The sequence below is a fragment of the Osmerus eperlanus genome, chromosome 7 (assembly GCF_963692335.1).
Source record: "Osmerus eperlanus chromosome 7, fOsmEpe2.1, whole genome shotgun sequence".
In the NCBI taxonomy this organism is placed as follows: Eukaryota; Metazoa; Chordata; class Actinopteri; order Osmeriformes; family Osmeridae; genus Osmerus; species Osmerus eperlanus.
The window spans coordinates 2,378,609-2,399,273 of record NC_085024.1 but is presented as its reverse complement, the minus strand read 5'-3'; the positions used below and the strand labels follow the sequence as shown (position 1 = coordinate 2,399,273).

Below are 20,665 nucleotides of genomic sequence, written 5' to 3'. Positions count from 1 at the left end.
ACTCTATGTAACGATAAGAAGAACGAAAAAAAATATATATATTATAATATATTTATTTTTTGAAAAATTCACTGAAGACATTTTTCTAGACAGAAATGTCCTATCGTAAGGTTACATGGGTGACTAATACATTTTCTCATACAAGGAACAAGCCATAAATATATTTTGAGCAATGTTGCATAACTTAAAACGGATGGATGTCTAATAGTACAGTTTTTAGAGTTATTATGTGGTTTATACAAACTAATAAAAAATATGTCCAGGATCAGGTTTAGGCCAATTTTCCTATCGACGTCGTTGTCCATTAGGCCCGATACCAGTTGCACCAGCCACCGCTTCAAGAAACCGCACAAGAAAAAATACAGATCTACAAACCTGCTGTATTTCGAAATGGTTGACTGAAGAAATGGTATTAAAAGTAGGCCTACTTTGTAACGCTATAATACTATGCTGACACATTAAATGCAAAGCGAAACATAGTGAATATTGAGGGTTCGACTCCGACTCATGACAGTATCGACTTTTTCTAAGTAATTTAGATGTTAATCTCCTTTAAATGAGATACATCGCGTAAAAAGCGGGGATACTTGCAGTATGTCTATAAGCTGACACAACTGTTAAAGCCTTTTAGGATATTTAAACACAATTGGAAAGTATATCACTATATTTACACAGACTGCAACACAATTTATATTTACACAGAAATAAAACTGAGGCAGTTTCTCATTGTAAAAGTTCAATTGACAATCAACATACTTTGGCGATTCATCGATTCATTACTAAAATCAAAGTTTCAGCATTAATCACTGAATACATATCAGCTATATGACTTTCTTGCCATAAACACGTCCTAACTGAAGGCTGTACAGATAAATCCCATCAAACCACAAGAGATAACTCCTATATTGAAACGTTACGCTCAGTAACTTTAGTCATAGTCTCTCCAGTTAATTTCTTTGGCGATATAAAAATGCAGTTTGGCAATTGTGGTTATTCAGTAAACCACCACATGGGGGCGCTGTAGCCTAGGCGCGGTGCTGGTAGGAGGCGGCGGTGGGCGAGGAGCAGCCGGGCTCGATGTGTTTCAGATGACAGGAGTGACAGAGGAGGATACCGTCCAGAGGGTAGCAGCGGTGACCCTCCTCATCGTTCAGCTCCTTCTGACAATCCTGGAGAAACAAGAAGGATTCTGATGTATTCATTTAACGGACGCTTTTCATCCGAAGTTACGTACAGCGACAGATCTGATCTCTTCACCCGCCGTCAAACATGTGACCACTGAGCTCTTTACCCATCTCCCAATGACGTATATTATTTTATATCTATTCTATTGTCAAATGTACTCTAATAAGATGGGAGAAACAGAGAGGTTTAGAAGTACACAGGGATGGAGAGACACGGGGAGGGCATTTGTAGTTGAATTAGTGGCTTGCATAGTTGCATGCATTTAAGCAAGTTTCAAAACAAGTTATTTTCGGGAACTGTAAAAAAAAGAGACAAAAAAATTCCCATTAAAAAAATGTATTTCTTAAAACAGAGGGAAACAAACATGAAGAGAATCCTTCACTGTCACCTTGAACTGATCTGCAAGTGTGACAGGAACACACACACACACACACAGTATGGTTAAACAGAGCAGAGCTAGTAAGCGCTCTGAAAGCCCCTCTCCTCCTCACGACTCGCTGCTCTTTGTTGTCAATTGCCTGAAGAACCCCAGCTGTCAATCAACCCGTGAAGTGTGTGTGGCATGTGTGTGTGTGTGGCATGTGTGTGTGTTGGGGGGGGACGGGGACGTTGGTAGGTAAAACTATCAGACAGTGATGAGGTGGTATGGGTCTTGCTAAGCTCCGCAGCAAGTAATTATACCATCTAGACTGTCATTAAGCACCGTGAGAACACAACACTGGAGATGTGTGTGTGAGTGCGTGTGAGTGTGTGTGTGTGTCTATAAATACCTCCCCAGCATGCAATGCCATGTTGCTCATACATATAGTAACTTTGTGTTGCCACAATGCGGAGGTCTTCAGTCTGTCTCACCTTGCAGTGGTAGCAGTCTACATGGTAGTCCCTGTCCATGGACACCACCCTGATGGTCTCGTCCCAGCCCTGGAGACACAGGCAGAGACACTGTAAACTCCCCCTGAGTACCCACACAGGTCACCTTGACCACAGGTCACCTTGACCATGACCACAGGTCACCATGACCACAGGTCACCTTGACCACAGGTCACCTTGACCATGACCACAGGTCACCTTGACCATGACCACAGGTCAAACTAGCCAGCAGCCGACCTCGAGGAGACAACAGGAAGGGAAGAAAAACCTGTTTGGTCCTTTTTAGAAATCGTGTTTTTTAATAATCTTTTTACATTTATTTTTATCAGACACTTTTCCCAGAGAAACATACAAGGGGGATTTGAACCTGCAACCTCTTGATCTGCAGTCAAATGCTCAGCCACTGAGCTGTATCCATTCATTTCAAACTGCTCTAGGTTTGCGAGTGTTTGAATGTCCCAGGTGCACATTCCTGGTGCTGTGACGTGAGACTTCACTGGCTGCTCTGGGAGGCTCTCCAAGGCTCTTTCATAACGATCCCACGTAGGTGGACAAACTAACACCGCCCTCTCTGAAGTCTCTCCCTGCAGAGAGGGCGGCGGGGCATTCCAGCAGGGTCAACTCTAATTTTGGATTTTGTTTTGTGGGAGGGAGGGAGGGAGAGAGAGAGGGAGGGAGGGAGGGGGAGAGGGAGGGAGAGGGAGGGAGGGACAGAAGGAGTGAGAGGGAGGGAGAGAGGGAGGGAGCGAGAGAAAGAGGGAGAGTGCGTACTAAGGATGCTGTCATGCCCCTCCTGCCCCCCAACCTACCCCCCTTTCCCACCCCACTCCCCTACTTTAAAGAGGTAAAGAGGGAGAGATGGAGAAAGAGGGAGACAGAGGGAGAGAGGGAGAGAGAGACAGAGAGAGGGGGAAAGAGATGGAGAGAAAGGGAGAGAGGGGGACAGAGGGAGAGAGAGAAACAGAGAGAGGGAGAAATGGAGAGGGGGAGAAAGAGAGGGAGACAGAGAGAGACAAAGGAAAAGAGAGTGAGAGAGAGGGAGTGAGAGCGACGGAGTGAGAGAGAGAGAGAGACAGAGTGAGAGAGGGAGAGAGAGACAGAGTGAGAGAGAGGGAGAGAGAGCGACGGAGTGAGAGAGAGAGACAGAGTGAGAGAGGGAGAGAGAGAAACAGAGAGAGGGAGAGATGGAGAGGGGGAGAAAGAGAGGGAGACAGAGAGAGACAAAGGAAAAGACAGAGTGAGAGAGAGGGAGAGAGAGAGAGAGCGACGGAGTGAGAGAGAGACAGAGGGAGAGAGAGACAGAGTGAGAGAAAAGGAGAGAGAGGGTCGTACCTCAGAGGGTAGGATGGGCTGGTTACAGGCAGCACATTTAGGAGCCAGGACCCTAAGGCAGAGACAGGATGAGGAACATGATAAATGAACACACAAGATGAATGTCTATTCCACATATAACCCAGAGAGGAAGCAGAGCTGGTGCTGCTGGCTGGTCTGCAGGGGACCACACACACCACACTGTTTATCTACATGAGTCATCTCTGCTCTCTTCGTTCACCTCTTCAGTCGTTAAAGCTGCTACTTCTACAGCCCTTTCCAAAGCAGGCGGAATGTGTGTGTGTGCGTGTGTGTGTGTGTGTGTGCGTGTGTGTGTGTGTGTGTGTGCGTGTGCGTGCGTGTGCGTGCGTGTGCGTGCGTGTGCGTGCGTGTGTGGAGCTTCAGGAGAGAAAAACACACACCAGGTCTACAGTCACATGATTCCCTCCATCCCGAAAAAGAAAAACTCAGTACAGTTTCAGAGTCCCCCCCCCCTCCACACACACACACACACACACACACACACATCTGCAGGTGGCTAGCACCTGGATGTCTGAGTTTGCAAAACAAAGAGCCCCTCAGTGAGGAGGGCATGACTTCATGTATATATATACACACAGGAACACACACGAACACACAAAGGAGAGACAATTAGACACATTTAGAGAGAGAGAGAGAGACAGATACATAGAGAGAAAAAGAGAGACAGAGAGAGACAGACAGCTACACAGAGAGAGAGAGACAGACAGTCGGGCCCCCCAGGGCAGGCTGGTGGGCAGGCTGTGGCCCAGGCAGACTGACCGATGGTAGTCCTTCACACAGTAGATGTTGTTCTCTGTGTCCACGGTGAAGGGAACTCCATCCAGGCTGTCGTTGCAGACCACACAGCGGAAACAGCCAGGGTGGTAGGACTTCCCGAGAGCCTGGAGGATCTGCACACACACACACACACACACACACACACACAAACACACACACACACACACACACACAGGCACACACACACAGGCACACAGACACACACACACAGGCACACACAGGCACACACACAGGCACACACACACACACACACAGGCACACAGACACACACACACACAGGCACACAGACACACACACAGGCACCCACACACAGGCACACACAGGCACACACACACAGGCACACCCACACACACCCACAGAGATAGTGTGTGAACCCCAAGGACATCACTATGTGAAAACAGCCAGGCAAACACACACACAGACTCACAATCACACTCACCATATCCATGATCAGGTGTCCACAGGCATTGCACTTGTCAGCTGACTGCTGGAAGCCTGAGTACTAAGAGAGAGAGAGAGAGAGAGTCTGTCACCCCTACACCGGTAATGTGCTCATTTGGTTTATTGGTGTTGTGAAACCACAGATCAACAGAACAGAGGAAGGGATGGAAACACCAGCATCAACAATAACAAGAGACCCAGCAACTCCTTCACGTGCACTATAGGGGAGACTCCTTCACATGCACTATAGGGGAGACTCCTTCACGTGCACTATCGGGGAGACTCCTTCACATGCACTATAGGGGAGACTCCTTCACGTGCACTATCGGGGAGACTCCTTCACGTGCACTATCGGGGAGACTCCTTCACGTGCACTATCGGGGAGACTCCTTCACGTGCACTATAGGGGAGACTCCTTCACGTGCACTATAGGGGAGATTTGAACTAGTTACTCTTACAGCCAAACTGCTGTTTGTGTGTCCTTCTTCAGTCTACCTGAGAGAGAACCACCTGGACGTTCTGTGCTCGACCTCAGAACAGCCACACACAATCTGTGGTCGACCTCAGAACAGCCACACACAATCTGTGCTCGACCTCAGAACAGCCACACACAATCTGTGCTCGACCTCAGAACAGCCACACACAATCTGTGCTCGACCTCAGAACAGCCACACACAATCTGTGCTCGACCTCAGAACAGCCACACACAATCTGTGCTCGACCTCAGAACAGCCACACACAATCTGTGCTCGACCTCAGAACAGCCACACACAATCTGTGCTCGACCTCAGAACAGCCACACACAATCTGTGGTCGACCTCAGAACAGCCACACACAATCTGTGCTCGACCTCAGAACAGCCACACACAATCTGTGCTCGACCTCAGAACAGCCACACACAATCTGTGCTCGACCTCAGAACAGCCACACACAATCTGTGCTCGACCTCAGAACAGCCACACACAATCTGTGGTCGACCTCAGAACAGCCACACACAATCTGTGGTCGACCTCAGAACAGCCACACACAATCTGTGCTCGACCTCAGAACAGCCACACACAATCTGTGCTCGACCTCAGAACAGCCACACACAATCTGTGCTCGACCTCAGAACAGCCACACACAATCTGTGCTCGACCTCAGAACAGCCACACACAATCTGTGCTCGACCTCAGAACAGCCACACACAATCTGTGCTCGACCTCAGAACAGCCACACACAATCTGTGCTCGACCTCAGAACAGCCACACACAATCTGTGCTCGACCTCAGAACAGCCACACACAATCTGTGCTCGACCTCAGAACAGCCACACACAATCTGTGCTCGACCTCAGAACAGCCACACACAATCTGTGCTCGACCTCAGAACAGCCACACACAATGTGTGCTCGACCTCAGAACAGCCACACACAATCTGTGCTCGACCTCAGAACAGCCACACACAATCTGTGGTCGACCTCAGAACAGCCACACACAATCTGTGCTCGACCTCAGAACAGCCACACACAATCTGTGCTCGACCTCAGAACAGCCACACACAATCTGTGGTCGACCTCAGAACAGCCACACACAATCTGTGGTCGACCTAAGAACAGCCACACACAATCTGTGCTCGACCTCAGAACAGCCACACACAATCTGTGCTCGACCTCAGAACAGCCACAGGATTCTAGCCACTTACATAATCCCAGGTGCAGAACTCAAACAACGAAGAAAAAGTTCAAATGTTTATTTCCCCCCCAAAGTTGACATTATGTAAACTCATGTTTTCCTTCCCCCGGGTCTCAGGTAGATGCCAGGGACTGAGCGCAGCCCTCCCTCCATGTTACCCTAGGGGGACTGAGCGCAGCCCTCCCTCCATGTTACCCTAGGGGGACTGAGCGCAGCCCTCCCTCCATGTTACCCTAGGGGGATTGAGCGCAGCCCTCCCTCCATGTTACCCTAGGGGGGTGCTGCCCCACACTGGGGGTGAGGTGAGGTGAGTGGGCCTCCTCAACACGGCTCAAGTATCGCCAGGTCCAGTTCCCCCCAGGTCCAGTTCCCCCAGGTCCAGTTCCCCCAGGTCCAGTTACCCCCCAGGTCCAGTTACCCCCCAGGTCCAGTTCCCCCAGGTCCAGTTACCCCCCAGGTCCAGTTACCCCCCAGGTCCAGATCCCCCCAGGTCCAGTTCCCCCAGGTCCAGATCCCCCCAGGTCCAGATCCCCCCAGGTCCAGTTACCCCCCAGGTCCAGTTACCCCCCAGGTCCAGTTACCCCCCAGGTCCAGATCCCCCCAGGTCCAGATCCCCCCAGGTCCAGTTACCCCCCAGGTCCAGTTACCCCCCAGGTCCAGTTCCCCCCAGGTCCAGTTCCCCCCAGGTCCAGTTCCCCCCAGGTCCAGTTACCCCCCAGGTCCAGTTCCCCCCAGGTCCAGTTACCCCCCAGGTCCAGTTACCCCCCAGGTCCAGATCCCCCCAGGTCCAGTTCCCCCAGGTCCAGTTACCCCCCAGGTCCAGTTACCCCCAGGTCCAGATCCCCCCAGGTCCAGTTACCCCCCAGGTCCAGATCCCCCCAGGTCCAGTTACCCCCAGGTCCAGTTCCCCCAGGTCCAGTTCCCCCCAGGTCCAGTTCCCCCAGGTCCAGATCCCCCCAGGTCCAGTTACCCCCCAGGTCCAGTTCCCCCCAGGTCCAGTTACCCCCCAGGTCCAGTTACCCCCCAGGTCCAGATCCCCCCAGGTCCAGTTCCCCCCAGGTCCAGTTCCCCCAGGTCCAGATCCCCCCAGGTCCAGTTACCCCCCAGGTCCAGTTCCCCCCAGGTCCAGTTACCCCCCAGGTCCAGTTACCCCCCAGGTCCAGTTACCCCCCAGGTCCAGATCCCCCCAGGTCCAGTTACCCCCCAGGTCCAGATCCCCCCAGGTCCAGTTACCCCCAGGTCCAGTTCCCCCAGGTCCAGTTCCCCCCAGGTCCAGTTACCCCCCAGGTCCAGTTACCCCCCAGGTCCAGTTACCCCCCAGGTCCAGTTACCCCCCAGGTCCAGATCCCCCCAGGTCCAGTTACCCCCCAGGTCCAGTTCCCCCAGGTCCAGATCCCCCCAGGTCCAGATCCCCCCAGGTCCAGATCCCCCCAGGTCCAGTTACCCCCCAGGTCCAGATCCCCCCAGGTCCAGTTACCCCCCAGGTCCAGTTACCCCCCAGGTCCAGATCCCCCCAGGTCCAGTTACCCCCCAGGTCCAGTTCCCCCCAGGTCCAGTTCCCCCCAGGTCCAGTTCCCCCCAGGTCCAGTTCCCCCAGGTCCAGTTCCCCCCAGGTCCAGTTACCCCCCAGGTCCAGTTACCCCCCAGGTCCAGTTACCCCCCAGGTCCAGATCCCCCCAGGTCCAGTTACCCCCCAGGTCCAGTTCCCCCAGGTCCAGATCCCCCCAGGTCCAGTTCCCCCAGGTCCAGATCCCCCCAGGTCCAGTTACCCCCCAGGTCCAGTTCCCCCCAGGTCCAGTTCCCCCCAGGTCCAGTTACCCCCCAGGTCCAGTTACCCCCCAGGTCCAGATCCCCCCAGGTCCAGTTACCCCCCAGGTCCAGATCCCCCCAGGTCCAGTTACCCCCCAGGTCCAGTTACCCCCCAGGTCCAGATCCCCCCAGGTCCAGTTACCCCCCAGGTCCAGTTCCCCCCAGGTCCAGTTCCCCCCAGGTCCAGTTACCCCCCAGGTCCAGTTCCCCCCAGGTCCAGTTCCCCCCAGGTCCAGTTACCCCCCAGGTCCAGTTACCCCCCAGGTCCAGATCCCCCCAGGTCCAGTTACCCCCCAGGTCCAGATCCCCCCAGGTCCAGTTACCCCCCAGGTCCAGTTACCCCCCAGGTCCAGATCCCCCCAGGTCCAGTTACCCCCCAGGTCCAGTTACCCCCCAGGTCCAGATCCCCCCAGGTCCAGTTACCCCCCAGGTCCAGTTACCCCCCAGGTCCAGATCCCCCCAGGTCCAGTTACCCCCCAGGTCCAGATCCCCCCAGGTCCAGTTACCCCCCAGGTCCAGTTACCCCCCAGGTCCAGTTCCCCCCAGGTCCAGTTACCCCCCAGGTCCAGTTACCCCCCAGGTCCAGTTACCCCCCAGGTCCAGTTACCCCCCAGGTCCAGTTCCCCCCAGGTCCTCCCAAACACCCCACGGTCCAGGCCCCCCCCCCCCCCTATTCCATTTCAGGAGGTGACTCAAACAGAGAACAAGCGTTTGGTGGGTTGAATAGACAACTATGTTGACTACACTTGTGTGTGTACTGGTGAGTGTGTGTGTGTGTGTGTCTGAGTGTACTCACCAGGAAGTCCTCCTCACAGAACACATTTCCTCCCACGTAGTAGAAGGCCTTCCCTCTGAGCCGGCGACCTGGGGACAGAGACCAGGCGTTAGCGACGCCACCATGGCAACCACGGAGCGCCAGGACGCCGGCGTCACGGCAACCGAAGGATCTCTGAGGAGTCTGGTACCAACGTAAGTTTTGGTTCTGCAAGGTCTAGGGTCCAGTCCAGTCCTAGTTTTACGGTCTAGGCTGAGTACTAGTCCAGTACTGCATCTGTCAACATACCAGAGACTTACCAATCTCCGCTGGCAACAATGTTTAGAAGCTCTATGTAGCATGCTAACCCCCCCCCCACACACACACACACCCCACCATGAGAGACCTGAGGCAGACCATGACAGGCAGACACAGCTGTTGCTCCCTGACTCTGCACAGCAGACTCACCCATCACATGGAATCATAACAATAATAACTTGTATCCAAAGTGCCGTACAATGTGTAAACCCACGACTATGAATTTCTTCAAGGCTAAACCTTGTCAAAAGAAATCTCTTCATTTGGGACGGGTGTAGCTCAGTGGTTAGAGCATTTGACTGCAGATCAAGAGGTTCAAATTTCCCCCTGTACGGCGGTTTAGATAAAAGCGTTTTCTAAATGAACGTGTTATTATTCTCAACATTCACATCGTCGTGTGGGACACTCGCATGAAGGATAATGTGTGTGTGCCATGTTTCACAAAGCTGTAGGAACCTTACATGTTCACTACACACAACCTTAGGGCACGAGGAGGTGAGGGGTGAAAGACAGATATGGGTACCTCTCCACATTCCTATCTTCTTCCAGTCAGAGAACTTAAGAAAAGGATTGAAATGGATGGAGAGAAAGAGAGGCAGACTGAGAGAGAGAGAAGAGAGACAGAGGGAGAGAGAAAGAGATGGAGGGGGGAGAGATGAGAAATAGAGAGACAGAGAAAGAGAGGGGGGAGATGAGAGAGAGGGGGGGAGAGGAGAGAGAGAGAGAGAGAGAGAGAGAGAGAGAGAGAGAGAGAGAGAGAGGGGGGGGGGGGGGGGGAGAGATGAGAGAGGACTAGTGAGCCTTGTGGAAAGAGTTTAATTAAAGTCATAACTCTGAGGTGAAGGTAAGGAATGAGCTAGAAGGAATGGTGTGTATTCCCTCCTCAGGAAGAGACTAAATACCTGGTGAAAGAAGCACGGGGGGCCATCTTTAATCCAAACATTCTTTGGATTCTCTGGTGATGCATGTTTGCACACATTACCATGTGTTCTTTATGAAGTGGGAGACTTCATGAATCAGTCTATTAGCCATGAGTCCAAAGACTGGCTCACACAAACCTTTTTCCCCAATAAGAACATTTGTGAAATTCCATTTAGTTTGTCATGGTCATTTTCCAAACTCTTCTGGTAGAAAACGGCTCAAGCTAAGTGGTAGATCTGCTAACAGAACGGTCTCTTCACTTCCTTTCAGCCACAGAGATCTCATTCTGTTAGTGTAGTTGGGTGGTGTGCTGATCACTCTGAAACAAACAAACTATTATCTACAAGTGCCAGGATTCAAACTTTACAGCCAGTTCGCACAGCGCTCGCCTCTTAGCCAATAAGCTGCTTGCTTATTGTCCCCAGAGGCAGCCGGTTGGCTGGCTGCAGGGGCTGGTGGAATGTGGGCGGGGCCCGAGCACAGCCACAGTTTTGTCTCCGGACTGGTCCACAACAATCATCTGTCTGTTCCCACGGCAACCCCCAGTCACACAACCCCCCCCTCACCTTCTACACTTTCCACCTGATTACATTCAGCCAAATCGAGTTCCATGGCACTTGGCAAGGCACTAGGAAAGCTAGACAACTGTGACTCTGTGTGTGTGAGTGTGTGTGACAGTGTTTCCACTGTTGCACATTTTTTAAGACTATTCATTGCAATCCCTATGTAATTTAAGACAGCGTTTGACAGGTATACCACCCCCCCCCCCCCGCTAATCTCCTTGTTAATATGCTAGGCTAAATATGCTAAACTAGCTCTTAGCTACCCCTCCACCCCACCCTGATGGGCTCCTATGCCCAGGCTCTCTCGAACATGGTCAGCTGACCCCCTGCACCACCTCCGCCCTCACACCAGGGAGGAGCTCGCTAAACCTCCACGTCTTCAATGACCTCACACACACACACACACAGGAACAGGGTAAGGGCCACACACATTTTCCTTGGGTCATAAAGATTCTGTTATGCAACCCAAGAAGCATGACGGAGGAGGGGGCAGCTGCCTAACCAGCTAACAGACAGTGTGTGTGTGTGACTTGACAGTGGGTGGTAGGTTAGCCAGTGACCAGCCTGCCCCCCACCCTTCTGCCCTGTGCTGCTCTCTCTCCGCTGGGCCCAGCTATCATAACAGCAGCCTGTCTCTTTCTGGAGCTCAACCTCCAGCGGACCCCCACACGCCTGCATTCCTCCCCAGCCAGGACACTCTCCCCTTGGGCCGGCCGGGGCGATGTGTTCTCCTCTCATGGAGGTATGGGAGGTATGCAGTATGCCTGAGACTCTCGTCTGTGCGTCCCTTTCTGGTCCCCTCTCCCTTTCTGTTCTCTCTGTCTTCCTCCTTTCTCCCCTCCCCTCCTCTCCTCTCCTCTCCTCTCCTCTCCTCTCCTCTCCTCTCCTCTCCTCTCCTCTCCTCTCCTCCCCTCCCCTCCCCTCCCCTCCCCTCCCCTCCCCTCCCCTCCCCTCCCCTCCCCTCCCCTCCCCTGGTTGTGTGTACCTGCATGGTTGTGTGTATGTGTGTGTATGTATTGTGTGTGTGTGTTGTGTGCGTGTATGGGTTGTGTGTTTGTGTTGTGTGTGTATGTGCTGTGTGTGTGTGTGTTGCTTACTGCAGGCGCTGCAGGTGAAGCAGTAGTCATGGTAGAGGCTGCCCATGGCTTGGCAGGCCTGGCTGGCTCCATACACAGGCTGGTCACACTTCACACAGCTCCCTGGAACACACACACACATGGTTACACACACACACGGTTACACGTGCACAGCAGTGTCATACAGCAACAATAGAGACATCAAGTGGAGCAGACATGAGAGAGTTGAATGAGGAGGAAGTTGTGTCAGTGAAAGGGGAAACCAGTTCAGGTTTGCTTGTTAGGCTTGGCACAGGCACTGACGACTCTGTCAGTTGAACACTGTCATTAGCTCCTACTAAACATTCATTTATACACACAGACAAACACACCCTTTCTCTCTCAAGTCTCCTGTCCAGAGAAAGCATGTGTGTAGAGTCGACACCCCAACAGCCGGCCAGTGTGAAGCTGAGGGAGGAAAGAGACAGATAAAGAGATACTGTTCCTCTTGACCTCCCTCTCCCTCTCCATCTGAGTGTGTGTACATAGGACGTGTTTGTGTGCTAGAAGACCAGACCAGACCAGGTGAGACCAGACCAGGTGAGACCAGAACAGACCAGGTGAAACCAGACCTGAGTAGACCAGGTGAGACCAGACCTGAGTAGACCAGGTGAGACCAGACCAGACCAGACCAGGTGAGACCAGACCAGGTGAGACCAGACCAGGTGAGACCAGACCTGAGTAAACCAGGTGAGACCCGTCTGCCTCCTGCACATCTGCCTTCTCTCTCTCTCTCCCACACACACACACACACACGCTAACCCTAACCTCCCCACTCCCCCAAACCCACACACACACACACACACACTAACCCTAACCTCCCCACTTCCCCAAACCTGTATCCTCCTGCAGCCTGCTAGCGTTCTCCAGAAAACGTTAGTGTGACTGCCCACACACACCCACATACACACACAGTGTGACTACCACACACACAACCACACACGCACACCCACATACACACACAATGTGACTACCACACACACCCACATACACACACAGTGTGACTACCACACACACAACCACACACGCACACCCACATACACACACAGTGTGACTACCACACACACAACCACACACGCACACCCACATACACACACAGTGTGACTACCACACACACAACCACACACGCACACCCACATACACACACAGTGTGACTACCACACACACCCACATACACACACAGTGTGACTACCACACACACAACCACACACGCACACCCACATACACACAGTGTGACTACCATACACACCCACATACACACAGTGTGACTACCATACACACCCACATACACACAGTGTCACATGTCCAGTGTCACTGGAATAAATGTATGTAATATCTTTATAATGTCACATGCCACAGGAGTTACACACTCATGGCTCACACACACAAACGCACACACACACGCACATAGACAAACACACACACAGGAGAGAAAAGGAGTGTTTTGATGATGGATTCATTCATCCTATCCGCCTATTGACAGATGACATCATCTCAGCTCCTATTGGCTCCCACTCTGACAGCCCATCCAGAACCCTGACAGAGCACATGCTGTGTGTGTGTGTGTGTGTGAAAGGCTTTCTCTGGACTAGTGAACTCTCCCTCACCCACCCACCCACACACAAACACAAACTCACACGTTAATGAGCCACTGAAAAGGAGTAAAAACTCAGCAACTCATACAGTATAGAGACACACACAGACACACACACACACTTCCAGCCAGATTCTAGTGCTTCCATAAACTCTCCTCTAAATCCCTAAATCTCTCTGCTAGTCGAATCATTCATCCAGCTACAGGAAGGGTATCCCTTAACCAGACACACACTCACACACACACACTCCCTAGGCTGCAACTCCAGACATTCCTCTCCATTCCCCTGGTGAACACATTTGGCACCAGACTCATTTTCCCAGAAGCTCCAGCTGTAGCTCAGCCAATCAGGACGCAGCATGCACCAGCTGATCCTCCCAGCCTCTCTCTCCATCTACCCCTCTCTTTCTCCCCCATTCTCTCCATCTCCCCCCCCTCTCTCTCCCTTTTCCCTCTCCCTCTCCCTCCCTCCCTCCCTCCCTCCCTCCCTCCCTCCCTCCCTCCCTCCCTCCCTCTCTCTCTCTATATATTTGCCATGAGAGAAAGCCTAGTGATGCAGTAGGTTAGTGGTTAGAGTATTTGACTGTGAACTAAGAGGTCACATGTTCAAAGGTCCCTCCTGTACAATACCTTGTGTGAGAAGCCCCTGTATCATCAACGATGAAGGCTGATGATCCAGAAGTGGCTTAAGGACCAGTATTCAGAGAGAGCACGTGAAGCACTGTCCACAACTCTTATTAGATCATATTGGTTCTGGTTCTATTCTCTCTGTATTCTGGTTGTGGTCCTCTGTCTCTCTCTATCCATTTCATGATAGATGCCCACAACCATTTCCTGTGTGTTACACACTTCCTGTGTGTTACACACTTCCTGTCAGCCTTCCCTCTAAGCAGGACCTGAGGTCCTTCATGAAACTGCTGCTGAAGGAAAAAAATCCTCCTCCCTCACCCTCTCTCTCTCCCTCCCTCTTTACCTCCCTCCTTCTCGCCCTCCATCCTTCCCTCTCTATCCATCCATCCATCCCTTCCTCCATCTCTCTCCCTCTCTCCCTCGCCTACCTCTTTCTCCTCTCCCTCCGGCTTTGTTGGTTAGTCACACGTATCCATTTCATCTTTCTTATTGTCTTTTTTGCTTCCTGTTGTCACTGAAGCAGACCTTTATGTTGCACAGCATCTTCCTGACTTGATACTCTTGAATGTTTAAAAACAGTAAAGTATTTTCTCACTTGTATATATATCAACTCACTTGACCACTAATGTCCCTGAACAAGAATAGTATGTATGAATGACGATGTGTGCACACACACTCACACACACAGAGAAGAAAGAAGAGGAGGGGAGTGAGAGATTAGAGGAGAGGAGTGTGTTGTAATCAGACAGGTGAGAGGAGAGAGGACAGAGCCTCCATATCCTGTTACTAATGACTGTGGTTATTGATGTGGACTCCACTGTAATCCTCCCAGCCCTGACAGCTGAAGGGGGATGAGGTCACAACCTTCCCAACCTGGCAACCCTCCCAGCAGGCTTTAATAGAATTATTATTACCACTGGGTACACTAGACAGACAGGCAGACAGACAGGCAGACAGACAGGCAGACAGACAGGCAGACAGACTATGTAGTAGCAGTATAACAGTAGATAGTTCTGCTGGACAGAAAGGGGGGCTTCTCACCGAAGTGCTCTGCCGTGGGCTGGGCGTCCATCTCCTTCTCCAGCCGCTGGGTGAGAGCCTCCAGCTGGAGCTCTGCTGCTGACGAGCCCTGCTCCGGCTGCACGTGGAGGGTCTGGCAGGGCAGCCTGACAGCCCTGGGGGGCTGGGCCTGGGGCTGGACCTGGGCCTGGGGCTGGACCTGGGCCTGGGGCTGGACCTGGGCATGGGGCTGGACCTGGGCCTGGGCATGGGGCTGGACCTGGGCCTGGACATGGGGCTGGGCCTGGACATGGGGCTGGACCTGGGCCTGGACATGGGGCTGGACCTGGACATGGGGCTGGACCTGGGCCTGGGCATGGGGCTGGGCCTGGACATGGGGCTGGATCTGGGCCTGGGCATGGGGCTGGACCTGGGCCTGGGCACTGCAGACCACCTGTCCAGGGGAGGGCTGTGGGTACTCTGGAACAGGGGCTGTGGGGCCCCCAGGGCCAGTCTGACTGGCCTGGCTAGGACCCCGACCCTGGCTGAAGACTGCGCCTGGGGCCAGGGCCCGGGCCGGGGACAGGGCTCTGGGTTGGGCCGACTGGGAGGGAGGAGGAGGTGAGGCCGGGGAAGAGGCTACCACTTGGGCCGGGGCTGTTGAGAGAGGACCAGGGCTCTGGGGCTGAGGCTGGGGCTGACCATTGTAACGGAGACCTGTCTGGGTGGAGGGTCTGGGGGCAGTGGAGGGAGGGGAGTAGGAGGCAAGAGGCGGGGGTGTGACGGGGGCAGGCTGGGGCTGGGACTGAGGCTGGGGCTGGGGCAGGTACAGCTCAGCTCCTCCAGTGAAGGCACTCAGAGGCAGGGAGGGAATCAGGTCTGGTCTCCCTGTCATGGAGGACTCTCCAGCCCAGCCTCTCACAGCCCCGGCTCCGGCAGGGGGCCTCTGGAGGGGCCCAGGGGAACTGGGAGCTGGGAGGGTACTGGAGAAGGAGGAGGAAGGAGAGTGGCGCTGGGGCTGGGGCGGTGGAGGCTGGGGCGGTGGAGGCTGGCTGCCCCCAGAAGAGGCTCCCTGAGGGGGCTGGTTAACCTGGGAGGAACCCCAGGCACCCGAAAGGCTGGCGGGGCCATGACCCCCGTATGTGGGGACGGTGCGGGTCATGTTTCCAGAACCGGGGACAGTCGTGGCGTGTTGTTGGTAAGAATGCGGCTCCAAACGCTCCTTGGTATCGTAGTTGTATGCTCTGCCGGTTGCAACTTCGTGCTGGAGTCCTGAGTGCTGTTTCTGACCGTCGTAAGGTCCGTACTGGCTACCGGCAGCCGGCATGGGGCCAGAGAGAATCGGAGGTTTGGCCGCTGCTTCACCCGCCAGTCGGTAGCTATTGATAGGCGGCCTGTCTTTGGTGTAAAACGTGTGGTCGGTAACTCTGTGGTGACCCCCATTCATTCTCACGGCCAAGCTGTTTTTCGCCATTTCCTCTTGCTGCTTCTGCATGTGGATTTTAGTCATTTTGGTGGCGAAGACTTTTCTGGTTTCTTCAAAGTCCGGGTTGTTCCCTGCGTCTCTCCTCATTCTGAACAGCCCATCTCGAGACGCCTCGTACATGTTCAGGTCTTCAATGAATTTACTCGCCTCAAGACCCAAATCGTCGTATTTATCCATTTTGAAGTGTCGTAGAGTAGACTAACTAACCCAAAAAATCTTATTTTACACAAAATATTAAAACAGAGGCTGAAGTTAAGTTTTAAAATACCTAAAAACTAACGAAAAACTCGGTTCAAATTCCGGTAGCTGATTAAAAAGAAAAGTTATTCATAGCACGCAAACTCGAAAGATTAAACTCCAAAGGTCCATCTGTCAGTCCTAAAGTAAAGGTTTACGGTCTACAGCCTAGAGCACCGTCACGGGTGCTTCCAACGTGGATCCTGAACAAGTTGAAGAACAGTTTGTCCCGGTGTTTCAACGGTCCCGGAGACTCCTTAGAATATAGGCTATTGGAAAAGTCACGAGAAGCGTATTCCTCGGTGAGCTTGTCCCGCTCTGCTCACAACAGGATGCAGTCTGGTTAGAAAGTCGGATCAGATAGCTCACGGTTCAAAACGGCCCCCTTTTAGCCCTCACTTAAGGCAAGCAGAAACTTCCATTCAACAACTTGATGTTAGTTTACTGTGTGGCAGCCGAAACGTCCCCGCTGATTGGTGAAAACGCACCGTGGCCTAAATCCCTACGCAGTCTAACTTGGATTCATAAAATAGAGAACTTTGACGTAGGCAACTGTTGACGGTGATACGTAACCGGAGATCTTGAGCGGAGTGGATAGGGACACCGTGAGACAGGCAGCGGTTAGTTTTTAAAGGAACAGTGATCCGGAGATGACTGGGGTCAAGACGTGACGGTGTAGTCCGCACGCGCAACTGCGCAAGACCCACATACAGCATCTAAATCAGAGTGTATAAATCATGAATAGCGAAATATAAAAAAGTGAACGGAATTAATTGGAAAACCACGAGTCTGTGTTAACACACCCTCGAAAAACACATCTCAACCTGAATCAAAAGATAAGCTTCCACAGGCCCTAATCTAGAATTCATAAAACTGTGATAGAACACTGTGATAAAAAGTCACTGAGAGCAGCTTCCAGTGATAAGAGTGGGAAATATATACCTAGTAAACATAACACATACTGTATATATGATATAATATATAGGCTACTCCTTCCAGTCCCATGGCGTAAATAAGCTTGAGCCTCCTTCCAGGATCCAGGAGCTTCATCAATGTACCTACCGACACCACCTCACACCACCCTCTCGTGTCCTCTCCCCATTATGGAGAAACTGACAGGGTCATGGTGGAGCTCTGGAAGTGTGTGTGTGTGTGTGTGTGTGTGTGTGTGATGGGTGGATGGGTAAGGATGGGGGTAGTAAGAGTCTTAACAAGTGCTCAATCACAGCCCCCTTATTCCAATGTTGCACGACCGAACACATCCATAGTCTGTGCCTGGTAGCCGTGGAGACGGCTGAGGAAGTGTGGAGCTAGCATCTGTCTCCGCAGGGCTGTAATGACACCAGACTGTTTATACGTACCCCAGCCATCTGTAATGGAGGAAGCCAGGGCCACAACACAGGCCGTGCGCAGATCTAGACCTGGCCCTGGAGCGTTCTCACGCACACACACCTCACCACCAGCCAATCACAGGAGGACAAGATGCACGGCCAACTCAAGATTGTTAGACGGACCCTGCCACCTCTGGGGAGACGAGGAGGGGGAGAGAGAGGGAGGGAGAGAAAGAGGGAGGGAAATAGAAAGGAAGAGACAGAGCGAGAGAGAAAGGGAGGGAGAGAGAAACGTGAGAAAGAGGGAGAGAAAGAAGGAGAGAGGGAGGGAGAAATAGAAAGGGAAACCACAAGGTTTTAGATGCTATTAAGCTCTTAACCACTAGCTTCGTGGTCTTGGTGGGAATAGTTACTCTTCAGACAGAAGCTGTCTACAACCACAAGCCTTTCACACTCCACTATTACTACTGGAGAGGTGGAGGGAGAGGGGGGAGAAGGAGGGAGGATAGAGGGATGAGAAGGAGGTATGGGGGGGTAAGGGAGAGGGGATAGGTGAGGTGGAGGGAGAGGGGGGAGAAGGAGGGAGGATAGAGGGATGAGAAGGAGGTATGGGGGGGTAAGGGAGAGGGGATAGGTGAGGTGGAGGGAGAGGGGGGAGAAGGAGGGAGGATAGAGGGATGAGAAGGAGGTATGGGGGGTAAGGGAGAGGGGATAGGTGAGGTGGAGGGAGAGGGGGGAGAAGGAGGGAGGATAGAGGGATGAGAAGGAGGTATGGGGGGGTAAGGGAGAGGGGATAGGTGAGGTGGAGGGAGAGGGGGGAGAAGGAGGGAGGATAGAGGGATGAGAAGGAGGTATGGGGGGGTAAGGGAGAGGGGATAGGTGAGGTGGAGGGAGAGGGGGGAGAAGGAGGGAGGATAGAGGGATGAGAAGGATGTATGGGGGGGTAAGGGAGAGGGGATAGGTGAGGTGGAGGGAGAGGGGGGAGAAGGAGGGAGGATAGAGGGATGAGAAGGAGGTATGGGGGGGTAAGGGAGAGGGGATAGGTGAGGTGGAGGGAGAGGGGGGAGAAGGAGGGAGGATAGAGGGATGAGAAGGAGGTATGGGGGGGTAAGGGAGAGGGGATAGGTGAGGTGGAGGGAGAGGGGGGAGAAGGAGGGAGGATAGAGGGATGAGAAGGAGGTATGGGGGGGTAAGGGAGAGGGGATAGGTGAGGTGGAGGGAGAGGGGGGAGAAGGAGGGAGGATAGAGGGATGAGAAGGAGGTATGGGGGGGTAAGGGAGAGGGGATAGGTGAGGTGGAGGGAGAGGGGGGAGGAGGCAGAGGTGGGGGTGAGGTGGAGCAAAGTACCCAGACTCCTGAAAGCTAGTCCAAGTGCTTCTCATGCTGGTGACTGAGACTGTGATACCAGGAAGTGAGTCACCACAGACTGCTGCCTCTTCAGTTACTCTGGTAGCCATGGAAACTGCAACTCTGACGGAAGTGTCAAATGACCGGAGGGCAGTCACTGACACAAATACTTACTGAGCTTTTGAGTTTGTTTGAATGGCTGTCGGGGGGGATACTGTGCATGGGTCGTGCCTGGGAAATGAGCTTCCATTTCACAAAGCCATGGAATGTGCTCTTATCTACAACTTTTGATCCAGAAGACCAGAGAGACTAGGAGACACCAGAGGTATGGAAGCAAATCAGTGACATAATGTGTTGAATTTTAAAAGGCTTTGAATACTTAATATTGAAATTTAAAGACCACCGAATTTGTTGATTTTCAATTCCCCTCTTTTAAAATATTATAATACTTTTTTTAACCAGATAAAAAATTATAGGTTTGGAAATTCAGGTTGCTGTTCAATAAAACATGCTGGAAATTCAAGAAAAATATAACAAAATTCATATTGCAACATCAGGGATACCAAGGATAGGTATGACAATTGAGCCTGAATGCAGTCAAACCATCTCACTTCTCCAGAAGGGTCCAGCTGCAGACCTCTCTCCTCAGGCCCCTCTCATCCAGGTGTAGCTGCAGGCAGTCATGCATGCAGATCAGTCATACAGTCACAGCCTGGGGTCTAAGGAGAGAGGTCCGGTCTGAGACAAGCAATACCTTGGTATCCTGGATGTTGCAATCTGAATATTCTTTTGGCTCCATTTTTTGGGATATAAATTTCACCATTCGAGTTTGAGCAGCCTGAATTTTGTTCTATTTTAATTGAATTTTTGGGATCTGAATTTTAATGTCACTGATTTACTTCCATACAGAGACATCAGGTGAGAGACTAGAGAGACCAGAGGAGACACCAGGGGAGAGACTAGAGAGACCAGAGGAGACACCAGGGGAGAGACTAGAGAGACCAGAGGAGACACCAGGGGAGAGACTAGAGAGACCAGAGGCGACACCAGGGGAGAGACTAGAGAGACCAGAGGAGACACCAGGGGAGAGACTAGAGAGACCAGAGGAGGCACCAGGGGAGAGACTAGAGAGACCAGAGGAGACACCAGGGGAGAGACTAGAGAGACCAGAGGAGGCACCAGGGGAGAGACTAGAGAGACCAGAGGAGACACCAGGGGAGAGACTAGAGAGAGGGAGATCAGCAGCAGCCACAGGATGTGTGT

The 20,665-nt window shown here is 52.5% G+C and overlaps 1 protein-coding gene across 6 annotated transcripts; it reads right to left on the bottom strand.

The window, feature by feature from the left end:
- Positions 1-49: 49 nt before the first annotated feature.
- limd1a (LIM domains containing 1a) lies at positions 50-17,307 on the bottom strand. Of its 6 annotated transcripts, none has more exons than XM_062466460.1 (9): positions 15,294-17,307; positions 15,044-15,227; positions 11,761-11,862; positions 8,904-8,971; positions 4,625-4,687; positions 4,168-4,298; positions 3,388-3,439; positions 2,038-2,106; positions 50-1,169 (listed from the first exon to the last, which is right to left on the bottom strand). In XM_062466460.1, the coding sequence occupies exons 1-9, from the start codon at positions 16,662-16,664 to the stop codon at positions 1,026-1,028; spliced, it is 2,184 nt and encodes a 727-aa protein (XP_062322444.1). In that variant the 5' UTR covers positions 16,665-17,307; the 3' UTR covers positions 50-1,025. The 6 variants fall into 6 exon arrangements, with proteins under 6 accessions (XP_062322444.1, XP_062322443.1, XP_062322442.1 ...); XM_062466459.1 differs by having other exon boundaries at positions 15,044-15,263; positions 15,312-17,307; XM_062466458.1 differs by having other exon boundaries at positions 15,044-15,365; positions 15,396-17,307.
- Positions 17,308-20,665: the final 3,358 nt, after the last annotated feature.